Source organism: Typopeltis vanoorti, chromosome 2 (assembly GCF_054136105.1).
Source record: "Typopeltis vanoorti isolate ZY-2024b chromosome 2, IOZ_Tvanoo_1.0, whole genome shotgun sequence".
NCBI classification, from domain to species: Eukaryota; Metazoa; Arthropoda; class Arachnida; order Uropygi; family Thelyphonidae; genus Typopeltis; species Typopeltis vanoorti.
The window spans coordinates 20,247,122-20,273,291 of NC_143550.1; the positions used below are offsets into that span (position 1 = coordinate 20,247,122).

The 26,170-nt window shown below is 36.0% G+C and overlaps 1 protein-coding gene across 3 annotated transcripts in view; it reads right to left on the bottom strand.

Annotated features, from left to right (window-relative positions):
- LOC150108862 (uncharacterized) overlaps positions 1-26,170 on the bottom strand; it is a 299,142-nt gene that overhangs the window by 138,846 nt on the left and 134,126 nt on the right. For all 3 annotated transcript variants that reach the window (XM_090410451.1, XM_090410442.1, XM_090410458.1), the window contains one exon: positions 2,188-2,235. In XM_090410451.1, coding sequence (XP_090266577.1) covers positions 2,188-2,235 — 48 coding nt within the window. The remainder of the gene's footprint in view (positions 1-2,187; positions 2,236-26,170) is intronic.

Below are 26,170 nucleotides of genomic sequence, written 5' to 3' on the forward strand. Positions count from 1 at the left end.
TCCATTCTTCCTTTACATTCGACAAACCTTGTAGTGCCCAAGTATTACAATCCTCAAAATCTACCACAACCAGGGATCTGAACTCAGATCTCCTAGCTATATCCCAGTGAGGCAAGGTCAATCTTGTAAACTTCAATGCCACTAAAACTCAGTTCTGTCTGATCTCTCACAAGAAAGAGCTTGCATCCCTTTCCCTTACCTTCAGTAATACAAAGATATCAAAAAACACGATCAGATTTTTCTTCTTGGATGACTTGCAGCTCTGACCCTTCCTGGTACAACCATATTTCAACCACAGCTTCTGCAGCTGCCGAAAAACTTGGTGTACTTTTTTTGCACAAGACACTACTTTCAGAGATGCCAACTCTGTAGAAAAGCCCAAATCCACCCAGCCATGGAATATTGCGTCCATATATTGGGTGGTACACCAAAATCCTCTCTAAGACTGCTCGATTCATTCCAGAAGAGGACAATCCAGCTTAATGATCCCTCTCTCTCACAGACATTCAGTTTCTGTCTTGTGCCTCTTCTACAGATACTTTAGTGGACATTGCTCTGCTGAATTGGCCACTATTATCCCTCCACCTCCTCTAAAATCATTAAAACTACAGCCACTGCTAACCAACACCCTTTTACAGTCCATTTTGAAACTCACCAAACCAACTTCACTGACTTCTCTTCCATTCCATCTACCTCTGTCGTTTGGAACAGTCTCCCCCACTCTGCCTTCCCCAAAGATTATAACCCTCAGCTGTTCAAGCAAAATGTGAACAGACTCCTCTTCTCTTCCTCTTTCCCACACACAATACTAATGTGCTATAGGTCTTGTGTCCTTTCATGTGTGGATCATATATATATATACATACCGGGTGATTATAAAATAACGTCAAGTGTTCAGAGCCCTCTAGTAAGTGATGTATTGGATGAAACACACCAATATTCGGTAGACGTACACAGTGGAACATGGGGATTCGATTTAACGAAAAAAGACAATGTATCCCCAAGGAGTGAAGTATTAAGTTAGTATAATAATAACTTGATTAAGTTACTATAATAATACTTGATTAAATTTACATTATTACTAGCTTTCTATTGACAGTTTTCTTCTGAAGTGATTTGTTATTTGTCATGTCTTCAGATATCATCAGTTCTTACATTTTGATCTCTTAAGGCATTACTCTCATTGCTCAATTAACACAGATCTTGGTCTTCCTCTGAGTATTTTTCATACTATTATTATTATCTAAGATCTCCAGGGAGTCAAGGACTCGTCGAAGGAGGCTATAAATCACCCAAATCAGCTGTTATGCCTTCCCTTAAATTCACTTGCACTATATGCACTCACTACATATAAAGGCAAACTATTTCACTAACTGCTCTGTGAGAGAAAAACTTAACTCTTACCCCTTTCTTGACTGTGAACAAACTTACCTTCTATGGATGACCCCATGTTCTCTCCCCACCTTCCATATAACAAAAAATGTCATCAGTGCTATCCTATAATACCCATTCAAAAGTTTATAGCCCTCTATCATATCAGCCCTCTTTCTTCTGTTAACTATAATCTGTAATCCACATACTTGCAATCTGTCATTATAATCTAAATCCCATGTGGATAGAATCTTTGTAACTCTTTTTTGCACAGCGTCTTTATCCCTTGAAATTTGGGAGACCAGATCTGCACACAATAATCCAGGTGTATGTGGTCTTATCAAAGCCTTATAAAGAGGCAAAATGGCTTCCTTATCCTTCCATTTAAGTGACCGTACTATTTCCAATGTTCTGCTCACATCTTGAATGCTAACAATGTCAGGTTTACATATATATATATGTGTGTGTGTATGTGTGTGTGTGTATACACTAGGGGGCTCCACTCCCTGGCACCCAACTCCGAGTTCTGGGCTGGTAAGACAAAAAACGTGACATAAAAATGTTTCAAATTTCAGCTTATCTTTATATATATATATACAGTATATATATACCAGGTGATTATAAAATAACATCAAGTGTTCAGAGCCCTCTAAGCGAGTAATGTATTGGACGAAACACACCAATATCGGTAGACATACACAGTGGAACATGGGGATTCGATTTAACGAAAATCTTCTTAATGATAAGAAGGTACACTTGAAATAACAAAATAAAAAGACATCAAAGTTGGAGTAAAATTTTCTGAATTATACTTACATAGTAGTTTGCAGGAAGATGGTCACACTCTTCTATAGGTCCCAATTCCTGAGGAAAAAAATAAATCATGATTTCAGCAATATATATGTGTGTGTGTGTGTGTGTGTGTGTGTGTGTGTGTGTGTGAAGGTAAATAAAGACCTGTGTTTTTAATGAACAAGTATTTTGAATCACATACAGTGAATATGCTAGAAAAGAAAATGAAGTGGCATATCATGCAGTTGTTCAAGTTATTTTTTACAGTGCTGCCATAATTAATGAAGTTTTGTCTTTTATAGTATTAGATGACATGCATTGAGCAATGTATACTATATTAATATTGAGAGGGGTGTGTGTGTGGGGGGGGGGAATCATGGTAAAAACGCCACTATGATCTGGTTAATAATGGATAAAAAAAAAAAATAGTGAAACGCAGAGTACTTTTTTGAAACCTTTTTTCAAATGAGAATTTATACAATATAATATGAGATGATCACTTATTTAAATCAAACACATACTACTTAATTCTCAGTACTTATTAGTTTGGATGAATGGCTAACTTGGGATTTTGTGTGAAACAGATATAAAAAGACTTAGCTGTTGGCAGTTAGTCATTTTAATTATTTAACCATACCGTCACCACAAGGGCCTCTGAGAGCGGGTGGGGGGGGGGGGGTACATCTTACATAGGCCTGGGGTCAAAAAGGAGGCTCAAAAGAAACTTTATACTCCCTCATAAAATTTCTCTCAGTGGTCTTGAACACCACCATAAGAACAAAATAAATATAGCTTATTAAGCTGCTGATATTTCAATATATTTTCATTCATCATCCTCAAAGCACAAAATACATTTACCATAGAATATAAAGCCCTGTGATCTGGAAAAAAGAACTAACATCTTATCATGGTATCCAACATCCCTTAGAATTGGATTTAAAGTACTCTACAGCTGTTCGAACACAGATGGTTTGGAGTGTCTCTGACTGCATTAAATTACTAATTTTTAGTAAACCAATGCAGTCATACTTGAATGAAACTTGAAGTTTGAAATCCAGTAATATTTCAACTACTTAATAACTTACATTTATTTTATTATTGTGTTCTGAGTCAATAATGTTAAACAATTAAAATAAATCTGTGCTGAGAATGCTGATTGGAAATCAATTGAAATATGTGCGGTATTGTATCTCACTTTAAGAGTACTAAAAACAGTTCTTTAGATTAATAATAAACATTAAGATGCAAACAAATGGATTGTTTTTCAATGGAACTTTTAAAAACTATTGGCTACCTGGAATTATTTCATGATAAAAAATTATTATCATGGGAGGGTCATCAACTAACACATTTATCATACTGAACCTTAAAATCCTCAGCACTCCCAATGCATTATGGCAGTAGAGCACTCAGAGTTTAATCTTGGAGGGGGGGGGGGGGGAGCACTCAAGATTTAATCTTGGTTGGGGCACAGCACTCATGATTAAATCTTGGGGGAGTCGAGTTAAGTAGACGATTTGAGAATGCACACTACATTGCATACGACCTATGACAGCATCTGCAGTGATTGCCAATACTGTACATGATACTCGTGATTGGCTCAGGCAAATGAAGTAGCACTCAGTCTGCAAGGGCACTACTTCGTTCGCCTTGCATTCACAGCGGCCAGGATTCCCGAGAGCTATAGGGTATTCCCACCTTATGTGGCCGCTAATTCATAAGTAGTATAGAAATAGAAGACACATCATAAATTTTAAAAAAAATTAATTTTAATTAGGAAAATATTTTTGGAAAATTTTCTAGTGTTTTTTCCCTTTTTCTTTTGGGGGACCAGGGCCCTTGGGCCCCTCCCTGGGTGCACCACTGCATTATGGTAATGTGGTCCACTCACCCACAAGCTGCCATGTAAAAAAATCTACTTCTCATACCCTTTTCCTAACTATGCCATTACACAATTTCCAGGGATAGCTGCTGCTTCTTCTCCTGTCACCCCGTATCCTTTTTATAATCCCCCCTCTGTATTAATCCAATAAAATCTCCTCACTAACTTAAATGTCTCTAATGTATCTACCTATTCACCAAACTGCAATTTATATTACTTGAACCTCTCTCTCTCTCTCTCTCTTTATAACCAACATTCCAGAGTGCTGATATTGGCTATTGTTTCTGCACCCCTTTCAACATTTTCACATCATAATAATAACTGGGAGACCAAACCTGAACACAACGGTCCAAGTGTGATCTGACAATGCTTTATACAGTGGCACAACCACATCCTTATCCCTACTTGTCAGTGTATTCCATATCATAACAGCAATGTAATGTACAGTATGCAATACTTGCAATGTGCCCTCTAAACTTCAGTCCACTGCCAATCATCATCTCCAAGATCAACTGCCATCTGCTTTCTGCAGCACAGTTTCACCAACATAGTACACAACCTTATGCAACGTTTTACACTACAAACTGCAAAACCTTGCACCTATAAACTACAACCTTATTAATTTGTCCAACTGAAAAGACTATTCAAATCTCTCTGAAGGGAATTAACAGCAGCAACCAATTAAAGATTCTCAGTCAATCAATGTGAAATATCATTAACAAATAAGTGAAATAATAGGGACCAAGAACAGAACCCTGGGGCACACCACTGTCTATCTTTCTTTACTGAGATGTCACCTCCATCATAGACAACTAGTTGGTGTTGTTCAGAGAGCCAATCTCCAGTCCATCTAACCAATCTATTAGCTATTCTCAAACTGTTGCTTGTACACTAACTTATGATAAGGTAATCAAATGCCTTTGCAAAGTCCAAGAATATCATTGTATGCAAATCTCATTTATCCAACACATTTGTCACCTTCTCATGTAACACAAGTAGACTGCTAAAACAAGACCTACCATTTACAGACCCATGCTGACTATCAAAGAATCCCATCCATCAACCCATTCCCGTATTTTATTCTTAACTAATCTCTCCAATATTTTGACCACAGCTGCAGATATACAGACTAGTCTATAATTGGAAACTCCACAAGCATGGTTCTAGAACAGCACTATTTTGCCTTCTTTCCATCATTAGGAAGAATCTTTTCCATTGCAAGACTTTCATTAAACAACCAGTCGAGGACATTACTAACTCTTTTGCACATTCCCTAAAAATATATCAACTATTCTTATATCAATGGAATTTTCCCACTTGGTTATACTATAAATTAAAGTTAGCAAGAAATTATATACTTGGTTTAATCCTTTATCCAAGTATAAGCAAAGTTTGCACCTGAAGTATTTTCAGGACTGGGGCAACTCATATATAAAAGCTGATGACTTCACATCGCTTGTCTGAATCATTATCCCATAATGCAAAGCACACATATCCTTACGGGTATGTATAATGTTATGCATTATGGGAAGGGTCACTACACAGACCAGTTTCAACCTTTATTGAGGTCTCATCAGTATAGGAAATTATATAAGAAATTATGACTTTGGCATTACTTCGACCTTAGTATCACCTCTGGGTCTGGCTCCCACTGATAAGACCTCAATAAAAGTCTAAATCACTCTGGGTAGTGACCTTTCCTATAATGCATAGCATTATACATACTTGTAAGAATATGTGCTTAGCATTTTGGGATACTAAGGCAAGTGATGTGAAGTCATCAGCTTCTATATACGAGTTTCCCCAGTCCTGAAAATACTTCAGGCACAAACTTTGTTTGCTTACACTTGGATAAAGGATTAAACCAAGTATATAATTTATTGGTATCTTTAATTTATTCTTATATCCTTATTAACATCAAACAAAATCAACACCTAATTATTTCACCTCTTATCCCCCTAAGATTTACCTCCCTTATACATGTTGCATAGCATAGTTTATGCAGATATGATATACACTAATAAAATCATCATCAATTTCCTCAAAAGGTGTTCAAAGTTACTATGACAGCACTACATGATGAAGTTTACATTATTATTAATCTCCTATCAACCATTTTCCTCCAAATCAATCTATTACTTGTGAGCACTCCAATATTGTCATATCTAGCATTTCATGCTTCAAAGGCACTTCTGATCGAATCAATACACGTAGACCTTGGTTTTCCTCTGGGAGTCTCTTTCCTGCCATCTTGGCATCAAACACCTCTTTCACTAACCATTCTATTTAAGTGGCCATATCACGTTAGCTCTGCTGACATTCTTGAATGCTAATAATGTCAAGTTCCTTTCTAATATCTTCATTTTTAATATGATTGTGCCATTGATGCCATTGTTTCACTCCCCTAATTTTTCTCAGAACCCTCATATCTGTGGTCTCTGGTCTTTGATCAAGTGCTTCATTTCTAACTCAAATCTCAGATTCATAACTTAAAACTGGTTTAAACACTATCTTGTATACTGCTAGTTTGGTGTTGTGGCTAATTTCTCTCTTATTCCATATAAATTTATTCAACTGGCTACCTGCCTTATCTGTTTTGCTTATTCTGTTGTTTATTTCCAGATTTAACCTACCATCTTCTCTAAAAACTGTGCCTAAATAGCTGAAATATTTTACTTGTTCTATAGAATCTCCATTCAGAATGTAGCTGAAGTTTTCTATGCTCCTGCTTATTTTCATAGTTTTGGTCTTTTTATTGCTGATTTTCATGCCAAATTTGTTATAGCAGTCATTCAATTTAGTTAGTGAATCTGGATACTTGCACTAGATGTGTTTAGGAATACATCATCTGCATAAAGTAAAGAGCTAAGTTTGGCATATCCAATTCTAATATCAGACTTGATGCCACTTTCTTTCATAACGTGATCCATATAGATGATGAATAAGACTGGAGAAAGGACGATGGATGATGAACAAGATCTGGGGTGTGCAGCAGCTAGGTTTTCATTCCTGCACCCTGTGAGCACCCATCAGGGGAAGCTAAAGCTGCTACCAATGAAATTCAATTGATCAAACTAAAATGCTCCCATATTCCTGCCCTAAAGGATCCCACCTGGGGCCAGGCCTAAAAATAATATCATTTAATATTGAAAGGTGTCCAGCAAGACCTCATTGCAAATATTTGAAGAGATAATGACAGTGATGTGCTCTGTCTGCAAGAAACTCACAGAGGGGAAGGCACCACTAGACTTTACATCAATGGCATGAAACTCAAAGAGATACCCCATGATAAATATGGTAGTACAATATTTACTAAATAAAACTTAATTTCATCATCCATTGACTCAACGAACAACAGAAACATTGAGATTATTACAATCACATTTAAAAATATCTCAATCACCACCATTTATAAACCACCAGAAGAAGCTTTCCCCAACATCCTCCTCAATAATAATGTATAAATGACTAATGTAGCATTAAGTGACTTTAACAGCCGCAGTATTAACTAAGGTTACACAGTTCAATGAAGATGGAGAACCTGTTAAAAATTGGGCGGAAAACTTCTCTCTAAATCTGATACGTAATCTGAAACTCCTTGCATCTTCAACAATGGTAGATGGAAGCGGGGCTATAACCCTGACCTCATATCTGTTAGCTCAAAAATATCACACTTGTGTTAAAAAGTTTTAAATCCCATTCCACATACTCGACATAGATCTGTAATGCTTCAATTCAACCCAGCCATTATGCCTAACACAGTCCCTCACAGACAATAATTTAATTTCAAAAAAGTTAACTGGAAGGGTTTCATGGAAGACCTTGACCACTCCATAGCGCCAGTCCCTCCAAACCCTCAGGAGTATCCCCAATTCATAAAAATACTGAGGAAAATCGCCAACAAACATGTCTCCCAAGGATGCTGCAAAAACTAGGCCTTTCTAATAATATACAAGCCCAGTATGCTAATTACTTACAACTTTACAATACCAAACTTTTCTCAGAGGACACTATCCATGCATGAAAAAAATTATACTCCGAGATGGCAGACGAAAGCCGTTCCTCAGGGAAAAAAGAAATAGCCCTTGACATGACTCATAGTAGCAGGAAGGCATGGAACTTTATCAACAGAATTAGGAAGGAGTTCACTAAGCCAAATTGCTCACCAGCTGCTACCAAATGGAAAATTCCCTAAAAAGCACCCAAAAAATAAGATATTTAGAACCCCCAGTGTGGAACAAAATATGATTAACTCAGATTTCATGATCACTGAACTGAATGCTACAATAAACCTATTAAAATCTAGAAAATCTGTGGGCCTCGATGATATCTATAATGAACAAATTAAACATTTTGGATCCAGGACTAAAGAATAGTTATTAAACATATACAACACTGCCTCAGAACCCTAAGGATACCAACTATCTGGAGGCATGCTAAAGTGGTGAACTTTCTGCAACTAAGGAAAACTCCAACCAAAGCAAATAATGACAGACCTATATCACTACTCAGCAATCTCTTTAAACTCTATGAATGATTAATTTTAAATAGGCTACAACTCTTGATTGAACCCCATTTTATTGCTGAGCAGGCTGGTTTACGCCAAGCAAATCCTGTACATCACAAATTCTCAACCTCATTCAATATATAGAAAATGGTTGAGTAAAAACTAGCCACAGGAGCACTCTTTATAGACCTAACTGCAGCATATGATACCATAAACCATCTCACACTCAGAAATAAAATATATGGAATAACTAGAGACTATCGCCTTGTCCTCCTGATCCAATCACTCTTGGAAAACAGATGCTTTTTTGTGGACCTGGGGGGGGGTAGGAAGAGTCACAGACATCCCCCAAAAAATGGCCTCCCACAGGAAAGTGTTATCACTATTACTTTCCAACATCTACGTCAATGATCTCCCTATCTTTCCAGGAACTAGAAATTTTATCTATGCTGACCTTGCCATAGCTACTCAAAAAAAATAATTTCAAGTCTATTGAAACTACCCTATCACTTGTCTTAAACAGTCTAACCACATATTATAGCAATAATCAATTAAAATCAAATCCCTTGAAAACCCAGACTACCCTTTTCCACCTTAACAATATGGAAGCCAACCATAAGAGCCTTCTCTAAATAAGTGACTTCCTGAGATTTCTTGGGAAGGCTCTTATTTAGAACATTCCTGGAACCCAGTCTACCTTGGTGTGGCTCTTGATCATACTCTTTCATAAAACACACATAGAAAAAACAAAGGCAAAAGTTAATGCAAGAAACAATATACTAAGAAAGCTTACTTCCTCAAATGGGGCGCAAACCTTAGCGCACTGAGATTGCTATTCATCTGCTGAATATAACTGTCCTGTATGGGCCAGATCCTGCCATGCTGAAAAACTTGACCCAGCATTGAATGAAAGTTGCCACTTAATTACAGGATGCCTGAAATCAACACCATTAAGAGACCTGTACACTTTTGCTGATATTGCACCTCCTTCAATTTGAAGATCTACATCCTCAGTTGATGAAAGAAGCAGTCGACATAGCTTTCTAGAAACCGTTGAACCACCTAAAAACCCTCTAGAGACAAGACCCCAACAATGGCTTGCACTATACCCTGAAAATAATGCTGGTATTCCAACAGCCATGCTTGGAAAAGCCTCAACAGACTACAAACAATAAGATGCTGCAAACAAAACCACATCAAATAGGAGCTACCTCACTGGACCAGATAATATTGAGTGTGAGGCAATCCATGGAACACCTTTCTTGCCCCTTCTTTAATCACCTTGCACAAAAGGGGATCTTACATCCTGCACAGAAAGAGCAGTTGATTGTGCAAGATACTGGAGGAACATCTGACCATATTTATTGTATACAACGTATATAGTTTCTTTTTCCTTCATATTTTACCTATTATTCCCTGTGTAATTTACCTATTAAATTTAAGCTGTTCTCATTTGTAATGCATCCTAATTTGTTGTAAACAATGTTGTACCAATTACTTACTACTGTACCACTTGTGTTTGGATACGAAATAAGTAAGAGTGGAGATAATGTGCAACCTTGTCTTACCCCTTATTTTATATCAAACCATCTTTCTGTATTTCCTTCAATTCTAACTGCTGACTGACAACTTAAATATAGACTATGTATTGCTAATACTGATAAGCTGCTCATTAAAAAATTTCACTATATCTGCCCTTCCATGTCACTCTGCTACCATAATTATCACCAATGTCACCCATTCATAATATTTTCCTTCTTGCTTACCATGGGAATGTCCTTGAGTTATCTTTGGCCCAGACTGGCCAATTTCCTCTTATACCACACTTTTCTTTCTTAACCAAGCTCATCACCTTTCTAGTCTGCTCTTTATATTTTGCATGCATCTGATCACTACAGACTGTCTTGTCCTTCCTCCACATCATCTTTTCCAACACTTCTTTACTTGCCTGATTCACTGTTCATCCATTTTACTTCTACTTGATTATTTAGTATATAGTTATATACTGCTTGTGAGGGATGATGTCCAATCGATTTTCATGATCTGTTAACTTCTTTTCTACACAGCTCATCAACCCAATGTATTGATGCTAGATGACTATGAAGCTTCTCATAATTATCCACCTTATAATTCCACATATATATATCCATTTTTTTTTGACAGTAACCTTTCCATGTACTTCATGATTGCTCTCACCAATGGCGGCAGCAGTGGTAATACCTCATCTGCAACCCCACCCTATGAAGATATCACCAAAATCTACACTAAAACCTCACTTAAGATAGTCAAATTAATTTCTTGTATTTCTGAGGGATAACTATCTCCTCAATCCACATTCCTAAAATTAAAATCTTCCATTAGGTGAATTTTTTTTTTTTTTACATGCATAATCATCATCATAACACTAAATACAGGTATAGGCCTTATATGTTCCATCCAGTCTCATTTTTAATTGAGTAACCTCTTTTGAAGTCTGCCCAACCTTTTCTTCCCATTTGGTTTATATTTTATTAATTACAATCAAGTAGTGGCCATTCATTTTACATGTACTAAATAATGTTTATTTTTGTTTAATTTTTCTTCTACTAATTTTACTTTTAATTCTTTTAAAATATCTCCATTCATTTTTTGGTCTAATAATGTGTATTTTGGAGTTCTTCTCATGAATCTCATTTCACTGATTTTTATTCTTAGTTTTTGTTTATTTATTGTTCAAATTTTACTGCCAGATAATAATGGAGGTTACGACTAAAACATTGCATATTTTAAACTGCGATTCTTTTTGTACAAGATTACGATGTAGAGTTATATTTATCAGGCCTGCAAAAATTCTGAAGGTTTTCAATTTGATGTCCTTTTCCCCCTTCATTATATTTCCATAATTGCTAGAGTTGCAAGTGAATATATCAGTAGATTTGAGCAGTGCCAAAAAAAAAGTGTTTTCAATTGGTGTATAGTGTGATTTTTATTGCAAATTTTGCTGCATTTTTTTCAGTCTGGATACAAGTGTTGTTGTTGGAATTTTTGTTGTTTATATTGTGTTTTGCTATTTCTTTGTTTTACTGTTTCTGCTTCTAAAATGATGTCTGCAAAGAGCTGCATGCCGGCAGCATGGAAAGCTTCACTACAAAGATCGAGTTCTGCCTATGATTTATTTTGCAGATGCGTTCGGAAAAATTGCTTTATTTATCCACCAAAAAATGTGAAAGATATGTGGACTGTTTTGGGTATATGAAAAGAAAAGCATTAACATATGTGAAAAAAGTACTTGATAGATTAGAGTGATTAGAAATGGGAGCAAGACATGGCACCATAGTAGAAGAGCTTAGGCAAGAGTTAGTGAAAAGGAAAAGTGAAATGAAACATCTGTGAAAGAATATTAAACATTAAAAGAAGAGGCTGATGAGATGAGAAGGAGGAAGTTAGTATTATGAAGAAAGAAAGGATAGTAGTATATCATTGTATGGGGACTTGATCATTAGAGGTAGGATGACTAATAAAGTGATCAAAACATGCCTTGGTAGTGGAATAACAAAACAAATAACAGTTGCATTGCAGAAAAGGAAAGAGCAGGCATCAAAATTAGGTGGTAGTCATGGACACAAATGACTTAATTGGGGAAAAAAAGTTGAGAGAGACTTCAGAAAGTTATTGCGGCAGACAAAGGATAACAGTGTTGTTGAAAAAGTCGTTAGTGTATTGGCAAGATATGATAATAGTGAATTGAGAAGGAAAGCACACATTATGAATAGTAAGATGGCTGATTTGTGTGAGGCAAAGGAGGTTCACAATTTGTAAATCTATGGAGTGAATTTGAAGGAAAGTTGGACTGGTTTAAAGTTGATGGATAGCATTTGAATGGTTTGGTGTTGGGCATTTAGAATTGTTTTCTGAGAAGGCACAGAGTCAAGAAGTTAATGCAGTAAATGATCAGAGTCTACTTGTGAAGCAGGACAGCATAACTGAACATATTGTAAGACAAAAGGAAGATGGATACGAGGTTGAAGATGCAGTTGCAGTACCACAAGGTGATGGAATGCATAAAGGAGAGGATGAGACAGAAATGGAAATCAGAGTCAGGATCAGGGAAATGGGGCTGAAAAGAGAGGTGTGGTATAGTAGCTAGAATATAGAATGTTGGTGCTGGTAGAATGGCTTGAAAGACAGAGGGATTGTTATGTGTACACAAATGCAAATAGTATTCAAAACAAGAGAGCTGAGTTTGTTGCATTGATTGAATCAGAATGTCCAAAGATAATTGAATTAAGTGAAATTTGGTTGTCAGAGGAGGATGTGATGTCAGGAATAGAAATGGAAGGATATATAATTTTCTGGAAGGATAGGAATGTGAAAAGATGAAGGGGGGGAAGTGCTGTTAATGATTGCAGAGGAATTTTGTCTATAAAGTGTGGAAGCTGATAGTGCATTTTGAATGTGTGGTGTGAAGTTGAAATTAACAGGCTAGTGTATCTTGATAGCATGCTGCTATAGGAGAGGGAAAGAAGAGAATACTAATTATGAAATGTTTCGGCAAATTAGTTGGGCACATAAAAAAGAAGGTGATCCTGATGGGGGACGTTAATTACAGGAATATAGAATGGAAGGAGGAGATAATGTATGGGAACAAAGTGAGTTTGTTGAATTTGTGAGAGATAAATATCTTAAGCAGCATGTGACTGAAGCACTAGAGGCTTTAATATTTCTGATTTGATGATAGCTTCACAAGATGTAGTTGTTAATGGTGTTGACACTGCTGCCATTTGGTGAGAGTGATCATGAGGTACTTGTTTGGGAAGTGGTGAAACATGAGAAGCTCACTGTTGTAAATAGATATATGTGGAAGTATAAAGCAGATGATTATAGGAAGCTCTGTAGTCAGTTACCATCAGTAGGTTGGGGAGATGAGCTGAGCAGCAAAGATATTGACAGTGCATTAAAATTCACAAGGCAGTATCTGACACAAGCAATGTATAACTGCATCCCAAAGGTTAAGTGAGTAAACAGAGTAGGAGTGAAATCAAGCAAGCTGTGTTCGAAAACAAAATGATATAGAGGTACAAGACAGTTGGTGGTGATCAGATCCATGAAGAGTATAAAGTGCAGGGTAGAAAGGTGATGAGTATGGTAAAGAAAGAAAATGTGCAGTATGAGAGGAGATTGACTAGTCAGGTCAAGGTTAACTCAAGGGAATTTTTCTGCTTTATGGCAAGCAACAGATAGAATAATGATTGCACGTTGACAGTGGTAGATAGCCATGGCAGCACAATAACAGCTACAAAGGATATAGTGGAATTATTGAATGAGTACTTTATCAGAGTATATCATATTTATGTAAATAATGCAGTGCAATATATAAAAGGGAGGCAAGTATTAGAAGAATTGGAAGTGAAAGTGAGGTGTATCAGCTGTTGATTTGGTTAGATGTTAATAAGTTCTGTGGAAATGGATGACATATCACCATGTATTAAGGAATGTGCACAACAATTAGCTATGCCCTTGACCTAGATATCTAATGAGTCTTGCAGTGGGTAGGTTTCATAAGGAGAAGAAAGAAGCCAAGACAGTACTACTCCACAAGCATAGTTCTAAGACAGAAGTTTTCAATTACAGACCAGTATGGTCAAGCTGTTTCAGAAAATGGTTAGGAATAGAATACAAGATTGGGTTTATGGACATAAAATTCTTAATGATGGTCAGCATGGATTTGTAAAGGGTAGGTCTTGTTTTAGCAGTTTACTTGTATTTTATGATAAGGTAACAAGTGTGTTAGATAAGGGAAAATCATATACACTGATATTCTTAGATTTTGCAAAGGTGTTTGATAGATTACCACATGATAAGTTGGTGTACAAGCTGCAAAGAATGGGAATAGATAACATATCGGTTAGATGGAAGGGAGATTGGCTCTCTGAATGATACCATCAAGTTGTGTATGGTGAAGTAGTGTCTCAAAAAAAGAAGGGTAACCTGTGGCATATGCCATAGATATATTCTTAAGCCTGTGCTGTTTAACTTGTTTATAAATGATATATCATGTGGACTGACTGAGGATCTTCAGTTGTTTGCTAATGTCAATTCCCTTCAGGAAGATTTGAATGGACTTTTGACTTGGACAGAGGAGCGCGGATGTAGTTTTAATATTAATAAGTATAAGGTGTTGCATTTCAGAGTGCAGAAAGATAAGGCTGTGTACTATATCGAAGGTGCCATACGGCAGGAAGTGAATGAGATTCATAAACTGGGAGTGGTGGTTGACAGTAGACTGAAGTTTAGAGGGCATGTTGCAAGTATTGCAAAAATTGCACACATTGTACTGCTATAATAAGAAGTACTCTAACATGTAGGGATAAGGAAGTGGTCAGACCACACTTGGACTATTGTGCTCAAATTTGGTTACCTGGTTTTCATGTGATGTAGAAACATTGGAGATTCCAGAGACAAGTGACTAAGACAATCAGGACTTTGGAATGCTGGTTATATAGAGAAATGTGGATTGCAGAGTTTGGTAGATAGGAGAAAAGAGGTGATATGATAGAGACATTTAAGTTAGTGAGAGAATTTTTATTAGATTAATCCAGATGGGATTATAAAAAGAGTAGAAGGCAAGAGGGGAAAATCAGAGGTCATCCCTGGAAGTTATGTAAGAATGTGGCGAAGAGGGTGTGAGGAGTAACATGGAGAATTGTCAGTGAATGGAACACATTACCAGAATGTGTTGTTAATGCAAGAAGTGTTAAGGATTTTAAGATTATAAATATATTTATAATTATTATTATATTATAAATATGTTGTCAGTTGAATGAACCCGCCACAATGAGTACTGACTCCATGGAGGGTGCAATTATTATTATTAAGACAGATCTCTAGGGAGTCAGGGACTCATTGAGGGGCGGCCCCCAAAGTGTATGTATCCGGGTCCTGGTGGCATTCCTTTAATTACACATTTTTAATGGAACTTGTGGCATGATAACATTTATAAGACATACATATTCACAAGAATATAGTAATTTTATTACTGCAAATATTTGAACCAAAAACTAATTGGTCATCAGCATGATCACAAGGTGAAGCTACAAGAAAGAATGTTAATCCTATTTACAGAGTTGAGCCATGTTCCAGATGACACCTAGTGGGTGGTTACAATAAAATAAGATTACAATTAAGGTCAAAATTTAAAATTAAGATTTGAAATAAAATTAAATTTAATTAGATACTGAAATTATGCATAGCATTATATTAAATTAAATTTTAAAAATATATATATTATTAATAATTAAAATTGGGGAGAACACTACTGCTTGCCATCTGTGAGGATGAGACTCTCCCAAATTTTGGCAATAGAGACAGAGACAATCCTTCAACTTTTTTAAATGTCTGTGCTTCAGAGTTGATAACCACTCTATGCCACCTATTCACACTTTCTTATTCCACTAGTAGCTATCGGGCAGTCTGGAAATTAGCCCGTGTTCAACCTATGCCCAAAACAGGGCAAGAAATGTATACCTCCAAACTACTGTCCAATTTCTCTTGCCTCAATTCTTTTGAAAGTAATGGAAAGAATCATTAACACCCAATTTCTACACTAACTTGAACACTCATCTCATAAATGACCTAAAGTATGAATTCAGTCACTGCCTATCAACAGAGGATCTGCCAGCCTATGTCACTTATCTATGAACAAACACCATGGAAAGGTTTGGAAAATGCCAAGTGGTTGCACTTGATATCTCCGAGGCTTTTGAATGAGTTTGGCACAAAAGTCTATTAAGTAAAGTCTCATCAATCAGTCTGTTTTTCAGTTTAGCTACCCATTGCAGAAGTCAGGCTTCTCTGATTTCTGCAATGGGTAACTAAGTGATAGTGGATGGCTCCTTATCTTCTAACTACACAACTAATGCTGGGTACCACAAGACTGTTCTTTCAACCACTCTCTTCCTTCTATAAATAAATGATCTATTCCAACTGACTACCAATCCAGTACACAACTTTTGCTGATGTCAACACATTACACCCCTCTTATTCATTTGAAAAATGGTCCAAAGTGCAATCATAATCTGCAGAACTTGAACCTCTACTTTAAATTCTGATCTTCAAAATGTTCTCTATGGGGTTGGGATAACCTTGTCAACTTCAATGCTAGCAAACACAACTTTGTATTATTTCCCACAAAAAATAAATAAATGAACTAAAGAACCCTTTTCTTCCTATCTTATCCTTGTCAATATCCAAATCTCTATTCAAAATAAGATTTACCTTCTTGGGATAACTCTTACCTCAAATTTCTCTTGCCACAAACATATCACAAATATTTCCTCCTATGCATCCAAATCATTAGGTTTTCTCTTTCACTTGAGGCATTACTTTAATTCCAAATTTAATTCTATACAAATCTACCCAACCAAAGAATACTGCTCTCACATTTGGAATGGTGCCCATTAGAGCTAAAAATACCAGATTGTGTATGGAAAAAGGCAATTATATAATGACCCTCTCCCACTAATACACTCCACTCACTTTCACAGACATTGTTTCTGCAGCCTGCATCTTTTATAAATATTTCTATGGCAGCTGTTCATCAAATTTAGCATCAATAATTTCTTCACCCTCTGTCAAATCCATTTAAGCTTTTCTATATGTATGGTTTATAGATATTTTTTCATTTATTTTATTATCTTTGGATGTATTTATATTGCCCGATATAAAATATTAGGTATATTTTATTCTTTATAACATATCAAACAATGTATGTCTTTACTTTATCAAATACTTTTTCATAATCTATAAACAGAAGATGACTTTCTAAATTAAAATTTTACAGAAACTGAAAAAAAGAGAACCAAAAGGCTTTACCTCAGCGATGCAAAATTATTCAAATTAAGTGGATATTGAATCCAACATTATTTCAAAGCTGAATAGAGAAATTATGAGTTTCATTCCGAATATAGAAAGTATAAAAGTTTCAGCGGATCCAAGGGTAAGCAAACCCATGACAGGAGCAACTCGCAGTAAAGGTGGAGTAAGCTCTGAGTAAGCACTATCCTTAGTATTTTTCATAATCTAAAACACATCTCCTAGCAGACATGTATGATGATATACATTATTGGGGGGGGGTCACTACCCAGAACAGTTTCAACTTTTTTTGAGGTCTAGTCAGTGGGAGCCAGACCCAGATGTAAATACTCAAGTTGAAGTGATGCAGAACTTATACTTTACTATACGAGTTGCCAAAAAAGGTGTCACATCACAAAAGGCACCAAGAATTACTGAAAAAAAAAAAAAGAAGAGCCAAAAGGCTTCACTTTGGCGATGCAAAATTATTCAAATTAAGTGGATATTGAATCCAACATTATGTCAAAGCCGAATAGAGAAACTACAAGAGTTTCGTGCTGAATATAGAAACTATAAAAGTTTCGGCGGATCCAAGCATAAGCAAACCTTTCATGATAGGGGCAACTCGTAGTAAAGGTGGAGTAAGCTCTGATCACTATCCTTAGTATTTCCCATAATGTAAAATACATCTCCTAGCAGACATGTATGATGTTATACATTATGGGGAGGGGGGTAAAGTATAAGTTCTGCATCACTTCAACCTAAGTATTTACATCTAGGTCTGGCTCCTACTGACGAGACCAAAACAAAGGTCAAAACCAGTCTGGGTAGTGATCCCCCCCCCCCATAATGTATAACATCATACATGTCCACTAGGAGATGTGCTTTACATTATGGGAAATACTAAGAATAGTGATCAAAGCATTTTGATGCATGAGACGCATTCTAAGAACATCAGCTAACAGCCAAGAAAACCCAATTTAGCCCACTACGGGACACCTTTAGGACTCTAAGACCGACTTCAGTTGTTATCTTCAACCATATTTGGTTAGTGTTAGTGCCTACATGCATATATCATTATTTTGAATCCTGAAGATGGTAAGTAACATTACTGACATATAGGAAGTATTAATTAAAGTTTTTTAATTAATATTTTAGTATATATTGTCTTTCCCTAAAATCTGACAGTTATGAGTTATCTGTACAGTAATCTAAGAATTTAAAAGAATTTTCTTTTAAATCTATTCTATAACTTATGACTGCAGTTTATAAGCATCTGGTCTAATTTTTTATATATACTTTTCTAGTTAGGTAGAAAAGTAGCTAGGTAGGATACACAGAGAAAGCTAAGAAAAATTTCTCTCTCGTTTCTCTTTTGGCTGTTGTCAGTCTTTTTTTTAATACTCTATTTTGTCATAATTTTTACTAGTTAACCATATTTTAAAGGCTAGCCTTTTATTTTCAATTATTGTTTTTATTCACTGTCCTATATATGTAAGTTTTATTTTAATGTGTATTTTTTGTATATCCATAGACTTTCATATACTGCCAATGTAATAATTTCTTTCATATTATTCCATTCTTTCTCCGTTTATGTTTTCTTGTATATCCTCTATAGTATAAATTGTGTATATTGAAATCATTTAGCTAGGGATGCCAGAAGTCCCGTAAAATACGGGATTGTCCTGTTTTTGGCTAATACCTCCCGTTGTCCCAAGAAAACTCTTCGGGACAGCTTTTTGTCCTGTACTTCAGAGTTCAAGACTGAATAACAAAATTGATGGGCTACAATTTCTATTCTATTACAAACATCACTCTCCGTCATTACAGGGAACTGTAGATGCATGGTTATTTTCTCAAGGCGAGTGATGGCAAAACTGCAACAATGATAAGTTCATTAGAACAGTGCGCATGTGCATTGACATTTTGGTGTGTCGTGATATTGGCTCAGCTTTAAATAGCATAGAACAGTCCACTTCGCCCAACATCATTTTATAAGCTTGCTCCGAGAGAAAAGGTTGGTGCTTGCAGAGTATTAATTACTGTACGGCTGCTGTTAAAATGTATGGTTTTTCAATTCTCCTGTGGCCCTGTTGAACATTGAAAATGCTGAAAAGGAAATGTGATTATACAGACGCTTTAAAAACTCAATTTCCGTTTTTAAAAAAAATCTACTAAATTGGGCGAGACAGATAAAGTGGAGTGTATGGTTTGTGGTGGCTTGTTTAGCATCTTTTATTATTTTGTATCTATAATAGTAAGTAAAAAACCATTTGAAGACAACTTAAAGTGGCTTAATGAAAATATGCAGCCTAACAATTCGATTTATATTTGTTTACTTATACTTATTAAAATGTGTGCATAGTAAACCTTACCACGAGCACACACTTGGAAAGTTAGAATCATTTTGTAAGACTGGCATGTGTGATGGATGCGCATACTAAACTTTCACCCTCCATCATAAGTGTCCTGTATTTTTTTCCAATGTATCTGGGATCCCTACATTTAGCAGTTTTGCTTTGTACTTAGATTTCATTTCTCTAGTTTACTATTTAGTTATTTGCATTTTTTGTAATAAAGGGAAGTTACATATTATGAAATGTGAGCACAAAAATATTGCAACTGAGATGGATATAAAGAAAATGCATATACTGTACTATGACACTGATAGATTTTACTAATGCTTTTGACAGAATACTACATGAAAAGCTGTCACATCAACTGGAAAACATTATTATTATTAACATCTAACCTCCAGGGAGTCAGAGACTCATATCAACCACTCCCCATGTAAAGAACCTACTCCACTCCTCTGCTCACACCCTCCTTGTCTGCCATTATAAATATATATATTGAAAACATTCAATATCATATTTAAAAACTCTCAATAAAAACCTAATTTGGAGTCGGTTAGAATTCAGAAATTCTAACCGACTCCAAAACATTGCTAAATGGAAAGGGACAGTAAAATCATAACATGGTGGAAAACTCAATATAAAGAAATATTTCTTGAAAATTAATACTTGTTTCAACTTAACTATAATCTTACACAACTTTCATGGATGATCCCTAGTTCTCTGACTATTTCTGGTATGTTGAAAAATTTCCTTTGCATCAATTTTATTAAACCCCCTTTAATATCTTATAAGTTTCAATCACATCCCCTCTTTTCCACTTAACTAAAATTTGTAACCCACACAACTTCAACCTATCCTCATAGGAAGCATTCTGCAGACCTGTCACCAGCTTAGTCACTGTCTCTGGATACTATCTACCACCTCCCTATCTCAAAGAAACCAGATGACCAAATCTGTGCACAACAGTCAAGATGCAGTCAAATCATAGCCTAATAGAGAAGAATAATAACTTTCCTATTTTTACTAGTTTGCATGTTTTTCAACATTCAAGTAATTCTTTCATCTACTGTACCAACTTCTGCGATATGCCCTCTGAACTCTCTCTATCTCTCCACCATTATCCCCAAGTCCCAACTTTATCAATTTCCTGCAATCCAGTACCATCGATGTGATACATAATATGTAACTTTTTAAAACCTGAAATGCATAAACTTGCATTTTGCAGCATTAAATTGACAATCATTATCCTCTGCTGACAATGCCAACTTATTTAAATCATCCAATGGACATCTATACACAATCATCAAAATTTTTCTCATAGTATTGCATTAGCAGCAAACAATTAAATATCTCCCCTTAAATCTTTCTCTATATTATTGATATACAAATTAAAGAGTGGACTCTAGATTCAAATCCACCATATACAACTGTAGTGTCCGTCTATCAGTTCCCCTCCCCCCCCCCACACACAAACAAAACCCATGCTATTACATTGGTGTCCAAAACCTAATAATAATTTCTGAAGACAAATGCTATTTTTGAAGATTACAACTGCAAATTCAGATGAATCAGCTCGTGGTAATTTGTATAACTGATGATTTCAAGTAGAAAGCAGGTACACATTAAATTTTTGAATTAAACACAAGCTAGTCACATGGTCAAGAAAACAGGATAAAATAACAGGGTAAAAGGCTGCACTAAGCGAATTTTGCTTGAAAGAAGCGCTTTTTATGAAGGAATAAAGTTGCAAACTTGCATGTTTTGTAATGTCTCAAAGACCATCTAGATGACTTCATGCAAGAAAGAATTATTGGAAAGCCTGAAGAATGGCTAATATTGCCAGAGAGGTTAGAATTTCACATTGTGCTGTATCCAGGCTTTGGGCAGTATTTCAAACCAATGGAATGTGTTCCAGATGTTTGCTAAAAGGTCATCCTCGCTCTACCATGGAGCAAGAAGATAGATTGTTGGTTATAACAGAAAAACATAACTGATGCACCATAACAAGTCAGCTCCATTCAAGCACAGGTATGTGGATATCTTGACAGACTGTGACAAGCATGTCTGCAAAAAGTAGACCTATATGCCCAAAGGCATGTAGTCTACATCCACAGCTCATCGTGGAGTATGTTTTCAGTGGTGGAGTATCCATAAAAATTGGACAAGACAAATGGACTAATGCACTCTTTTCAGATGAGTCATCTTAGTCTTTCCTCTGGTTTAAGATGAAACTTGATCTGCCATGAAAGTAGTACTGCTTACCATTGAGAGAATGTTCTTGAAAGGGATAGATACCTCAGTGCTGAAGTTGTGGTGTGGGGAGGCATTATGCTTAATGGACATACTGAGCAACAAGTGCGGAAAAAGAGATTATGACTGGTGAATGATATTGCAATGAAGTTCTTCAACGTCACATTCAATTGTTCCACAGTGCTGTAGGCAAAGAATTCATTTTTATGGATGACATTCCCATACCACACTCTACACAAGCAGTAGAGATACTTCTGGAGACCAAGGATATTAATTGAATCAAGTGGCCAACAGGCTCACTAGATCTCAACTCCACAGAACACATTTGGGATGCAATAGGGAGCTGCACTGATACTCAAAATTCTCCTCCAGAAAACAAACAAGGCCACATCCTTTCTCTGAAGGAGGAATTGACCAGTTTGTTCTAAAGAACTCCTGAATCACTTGGTACTAAGCATGGTATGACGTTGTGGGAGCTGTATTGTAGTTCTGGGTGGACACATTCCATAATGAAATGCCTCTCCACATCATTTTCTGTAAGCACTGTACATTAATTCCTTAACTACGTCCTTAGAAAATTTGTAACTTTTGCCAAAAACATACTGAAATTTAATTTGTACTGAAATAAATAAATAAATATAAATCTGAAATAAATGTGTAATATAATTTATTAGTATGCTGGCAATAAATTTATGTCTGCATTTCGGTGTAGTCATGAAAATGTTTTCATATACAGGTAAAAACGTAGTTTATCCTTAAATTTTGGACACCAGTGTAGCAAAGGGGAATTTGCTCAGCAACAAACGTCTTGGCAAAGTTCAGTAGAATCGCAGTGTAGCCATTTCATTTATCCAATTCTGCTGTCACTTTATTATTATAAAGTGTGAATAAATTACTAAGACATGACATTTATTTTAGAAAGCTATGCTGCTCACTTATAGAATATTGTATCCTTATCCACCCACTGTTGGATTTTAGCTTTAACCAACTTTTACAGTATTGTAACAACAACTCCTAATATATTATTGGTCTATAATTTACTACTTCTATCTTGGAGCCACTTTTATGCAATGGAACTATCTCATCTTCTTTCCACTACTACCTTGGAACCTTTCCACACCTGAGACTTAGACAAACCAACTTCAGAGGCAATGCCATTTCTCTTACACATTTATGTAGTACACAGGCTGACATACCATCCAGTCCCACAGTTGTATTCACATTGATATTTTTCAATATGCTGAACACCTCTTGTTCATGTACCTCAGTTTTGACATGCATCTCTGTCAACAACAGCAACTGCAAAATTTCTAACTAGATGATACAGATGGAAATCACTCAGCAACCCAATGATGGAAATCATCATTGGGTTGCTGAGTGATCATTTCGCAAAATGATCACTCAGCAACCCAACTATTTCTTTTCCCTCTGTCATGGTCCCACTATCAGCAATGAAGTCATCCTACGATATTCATTTTTCCTCTTACTTGCTACATAACAACAAAACTCTTTTGGATTTACTTTGGCTTGCTTAGCTAATTTTCTCTCATAATTTGATTTGACCTTTCTTACCATAAAGTCACCCTTCTTGCTTGCACTTTGTACTGTTCATGAGTATGCTGATTATCTTATAATTTATATTACTTTTCTTTTTTTTTTGCAGCTTTTTTATTCTGCAAACTGGTTCTTGTCTCATGAATTTTTTCATCTAGTCTGGTTAAAAGAGCGGAATAATATTCTCCAGTTATTCTTTTACCCTTTTCAAGGTAATTAATAAACAAAATTCCTCTAGCATCCCAAAACACCGATGCCATGACCTTTATTGCGGATGGAACCGACTTTGTCTTCTTTGGCTCTGAACAACCGGCTTCTGTCCACTGTTTTGACTGCTGTTTGGATTCTGGCATATAATGGTGAATCCAAGTCTTATCCATAGTAATAAATCGACACACAAAATCAGTTTTATTCTTGTTAAAATGCTCCAAGCACTGTTCAGAGATTTTCATGCGAGTGCATTTTTGATCTGCTATGAGCAAGGGACAACACCCATCTTGTGCAAAGCTTTTTCATTTGCAATTCTTCATACAAAATATATCCTACATGTTCTTTTGAAATTCCTATAGTCTCAGCAATTTCATGCACTTTGACTCGCCGGTCATCCAATAACATATGCACTTGATCAATGTTTCTGGTGTTGTTACACTTTTTGGACGTCCCTTCAAGGCTGGTAAGGCCATGTTTAAACTCAGCAGCCATTTCTTAATTGTCACAAACGAAGGAGAAGAGTACCCATAAACTTTTATGAACTTCGAATGAATTTCTTTCGCCGTTAAACTTTCTTTTATAAAGAATTTTATAACCGCACAATACTCAATTTCATCCGTTTCAAGGGATACAGACAACACTTTTGCTTCAGACAGCTGTATAAAACAAACTACTTGATAGAATGACTTACAATTTCACATGGATGCTTATGACAGATGTACCAACTTAGAAAAAAAAAAAATCTTGCCGATAGTGTTGCCACTATGGCTAAGGCTGAGAACTTTTCAGACCACTCTTGTAGAGGCTAATGACTTTGCATCACTTGCTTTACTATTCCACGATGCAAAACACATATCCTTACAGACATATAAAATGTTATGCATGAAAGACCACTACCCAGACTAGCTCGACCTTTATTGAGGTCTTGTCAATGGGAGCCAGATCCAGAAGTAATACAAAGGTTGAAGTAATGCAGAAGGCATATTTCCATATACAAGTAGTCAAAAGATGTCACATCTTATTACTAAAATATTCTGGATTAGAGACAGATGTTGACAGTTTTTACACTTGGTTGTACAATAAATTAAAGATGCCAAGAGATTATATTCTTGGTTTCTTCCTTTAATCAAGTGTAAGCAAATGAAGTTTATGCATGAAGTAACTTCATGACTGGGCTACATTTTAGAGGCTACTTTCCACTGATGAGACCTCAATAAAGGTCAAAACCAGTCTTGGCTAAAATTATAGTCATCAGTGAGACCTGATTGAACAAAATGATATAGTTACAGGGATAGAATTTAAATGGTATTGTATTTTCAGAGAAAATAGAGGGAATAGGACAGATGGGAACTGATGGGTGTTGCTTACGGATAGAATCATACATGTCTGTAAGGATATGTGCTTTGCATTATGGGATACTAAGGCAAGTGATGCAAAGTCATTAGCCTCTATATACAAGTAGCCCAGTCGTGAAGTTACTTCATGCCCAAACTTTGTTTACTTACACTTAGATAAAGGATGAAACCAAGAATATAATCTCTTGGCATCTTTAATTTATAAGACTGCATGGTCACTCTCCCCAATTGATGTGGATATATCTTCTGATGCTATTACCAGATCCACAGTCTCAAACCCTTGCTCCACTCTATAACATGTTGTGTCAAGTAATTATCCCTTAGCAACTGTATAAATTCCACTCTCATCTTGCCATGACCTCTTTTATTCCTCCAATGCACCTCCCCCCATAGTTGATGAATAGCACTACGTTTTCCTGGGGACCCCATGGTCTATAGCAGCAACAAGATATAATTTTGTCCTTTATTTCACACACCAAACAGCCTCAAATGAACCATCTCCCCCACCATCCTCACAAACCTAAAATTCTCATTAATTTATAATTTTGTAATTTATAATTTAGCAAAAATTAGCAGTAATTTACAAGACTTGAGATACTTAATAAACAATCCTTCACGAATGACTAATGAACAGACAGCCATGGCAATAGGCCAGTAAAGATATGTGCATATGATTGGTGCAGTAATAACAAAAGATCGCGCGAGTCAAAGATAAGTCAGCAGACAATTTTTGAACTGAAATGCTAATTCTCTTCAACCAAATTCAATATCTGAAAGTGCCATAACAATATTCACTATATATTTCCTAGCTTTAACATGTTTACGAATTTTAACGCTTTCTGTTGATTTTTATTGTTGCTCTGCATTTGAGCTGGGGGGACAGACTCCCACACATCTAGTTTTCAGTGTTTGCCAGTGCAGCATATGGTTTTGCTTGAGGCTAAATAGCATAGTTTTTGGGAAGGGACATGCGATTCGTTAGTTAATGCCATTTTTATCCCAGCTGTCTCTAATTGCACTATTTGTTGACCTAACACTAACCTAACCCATAATGTCGAAATAA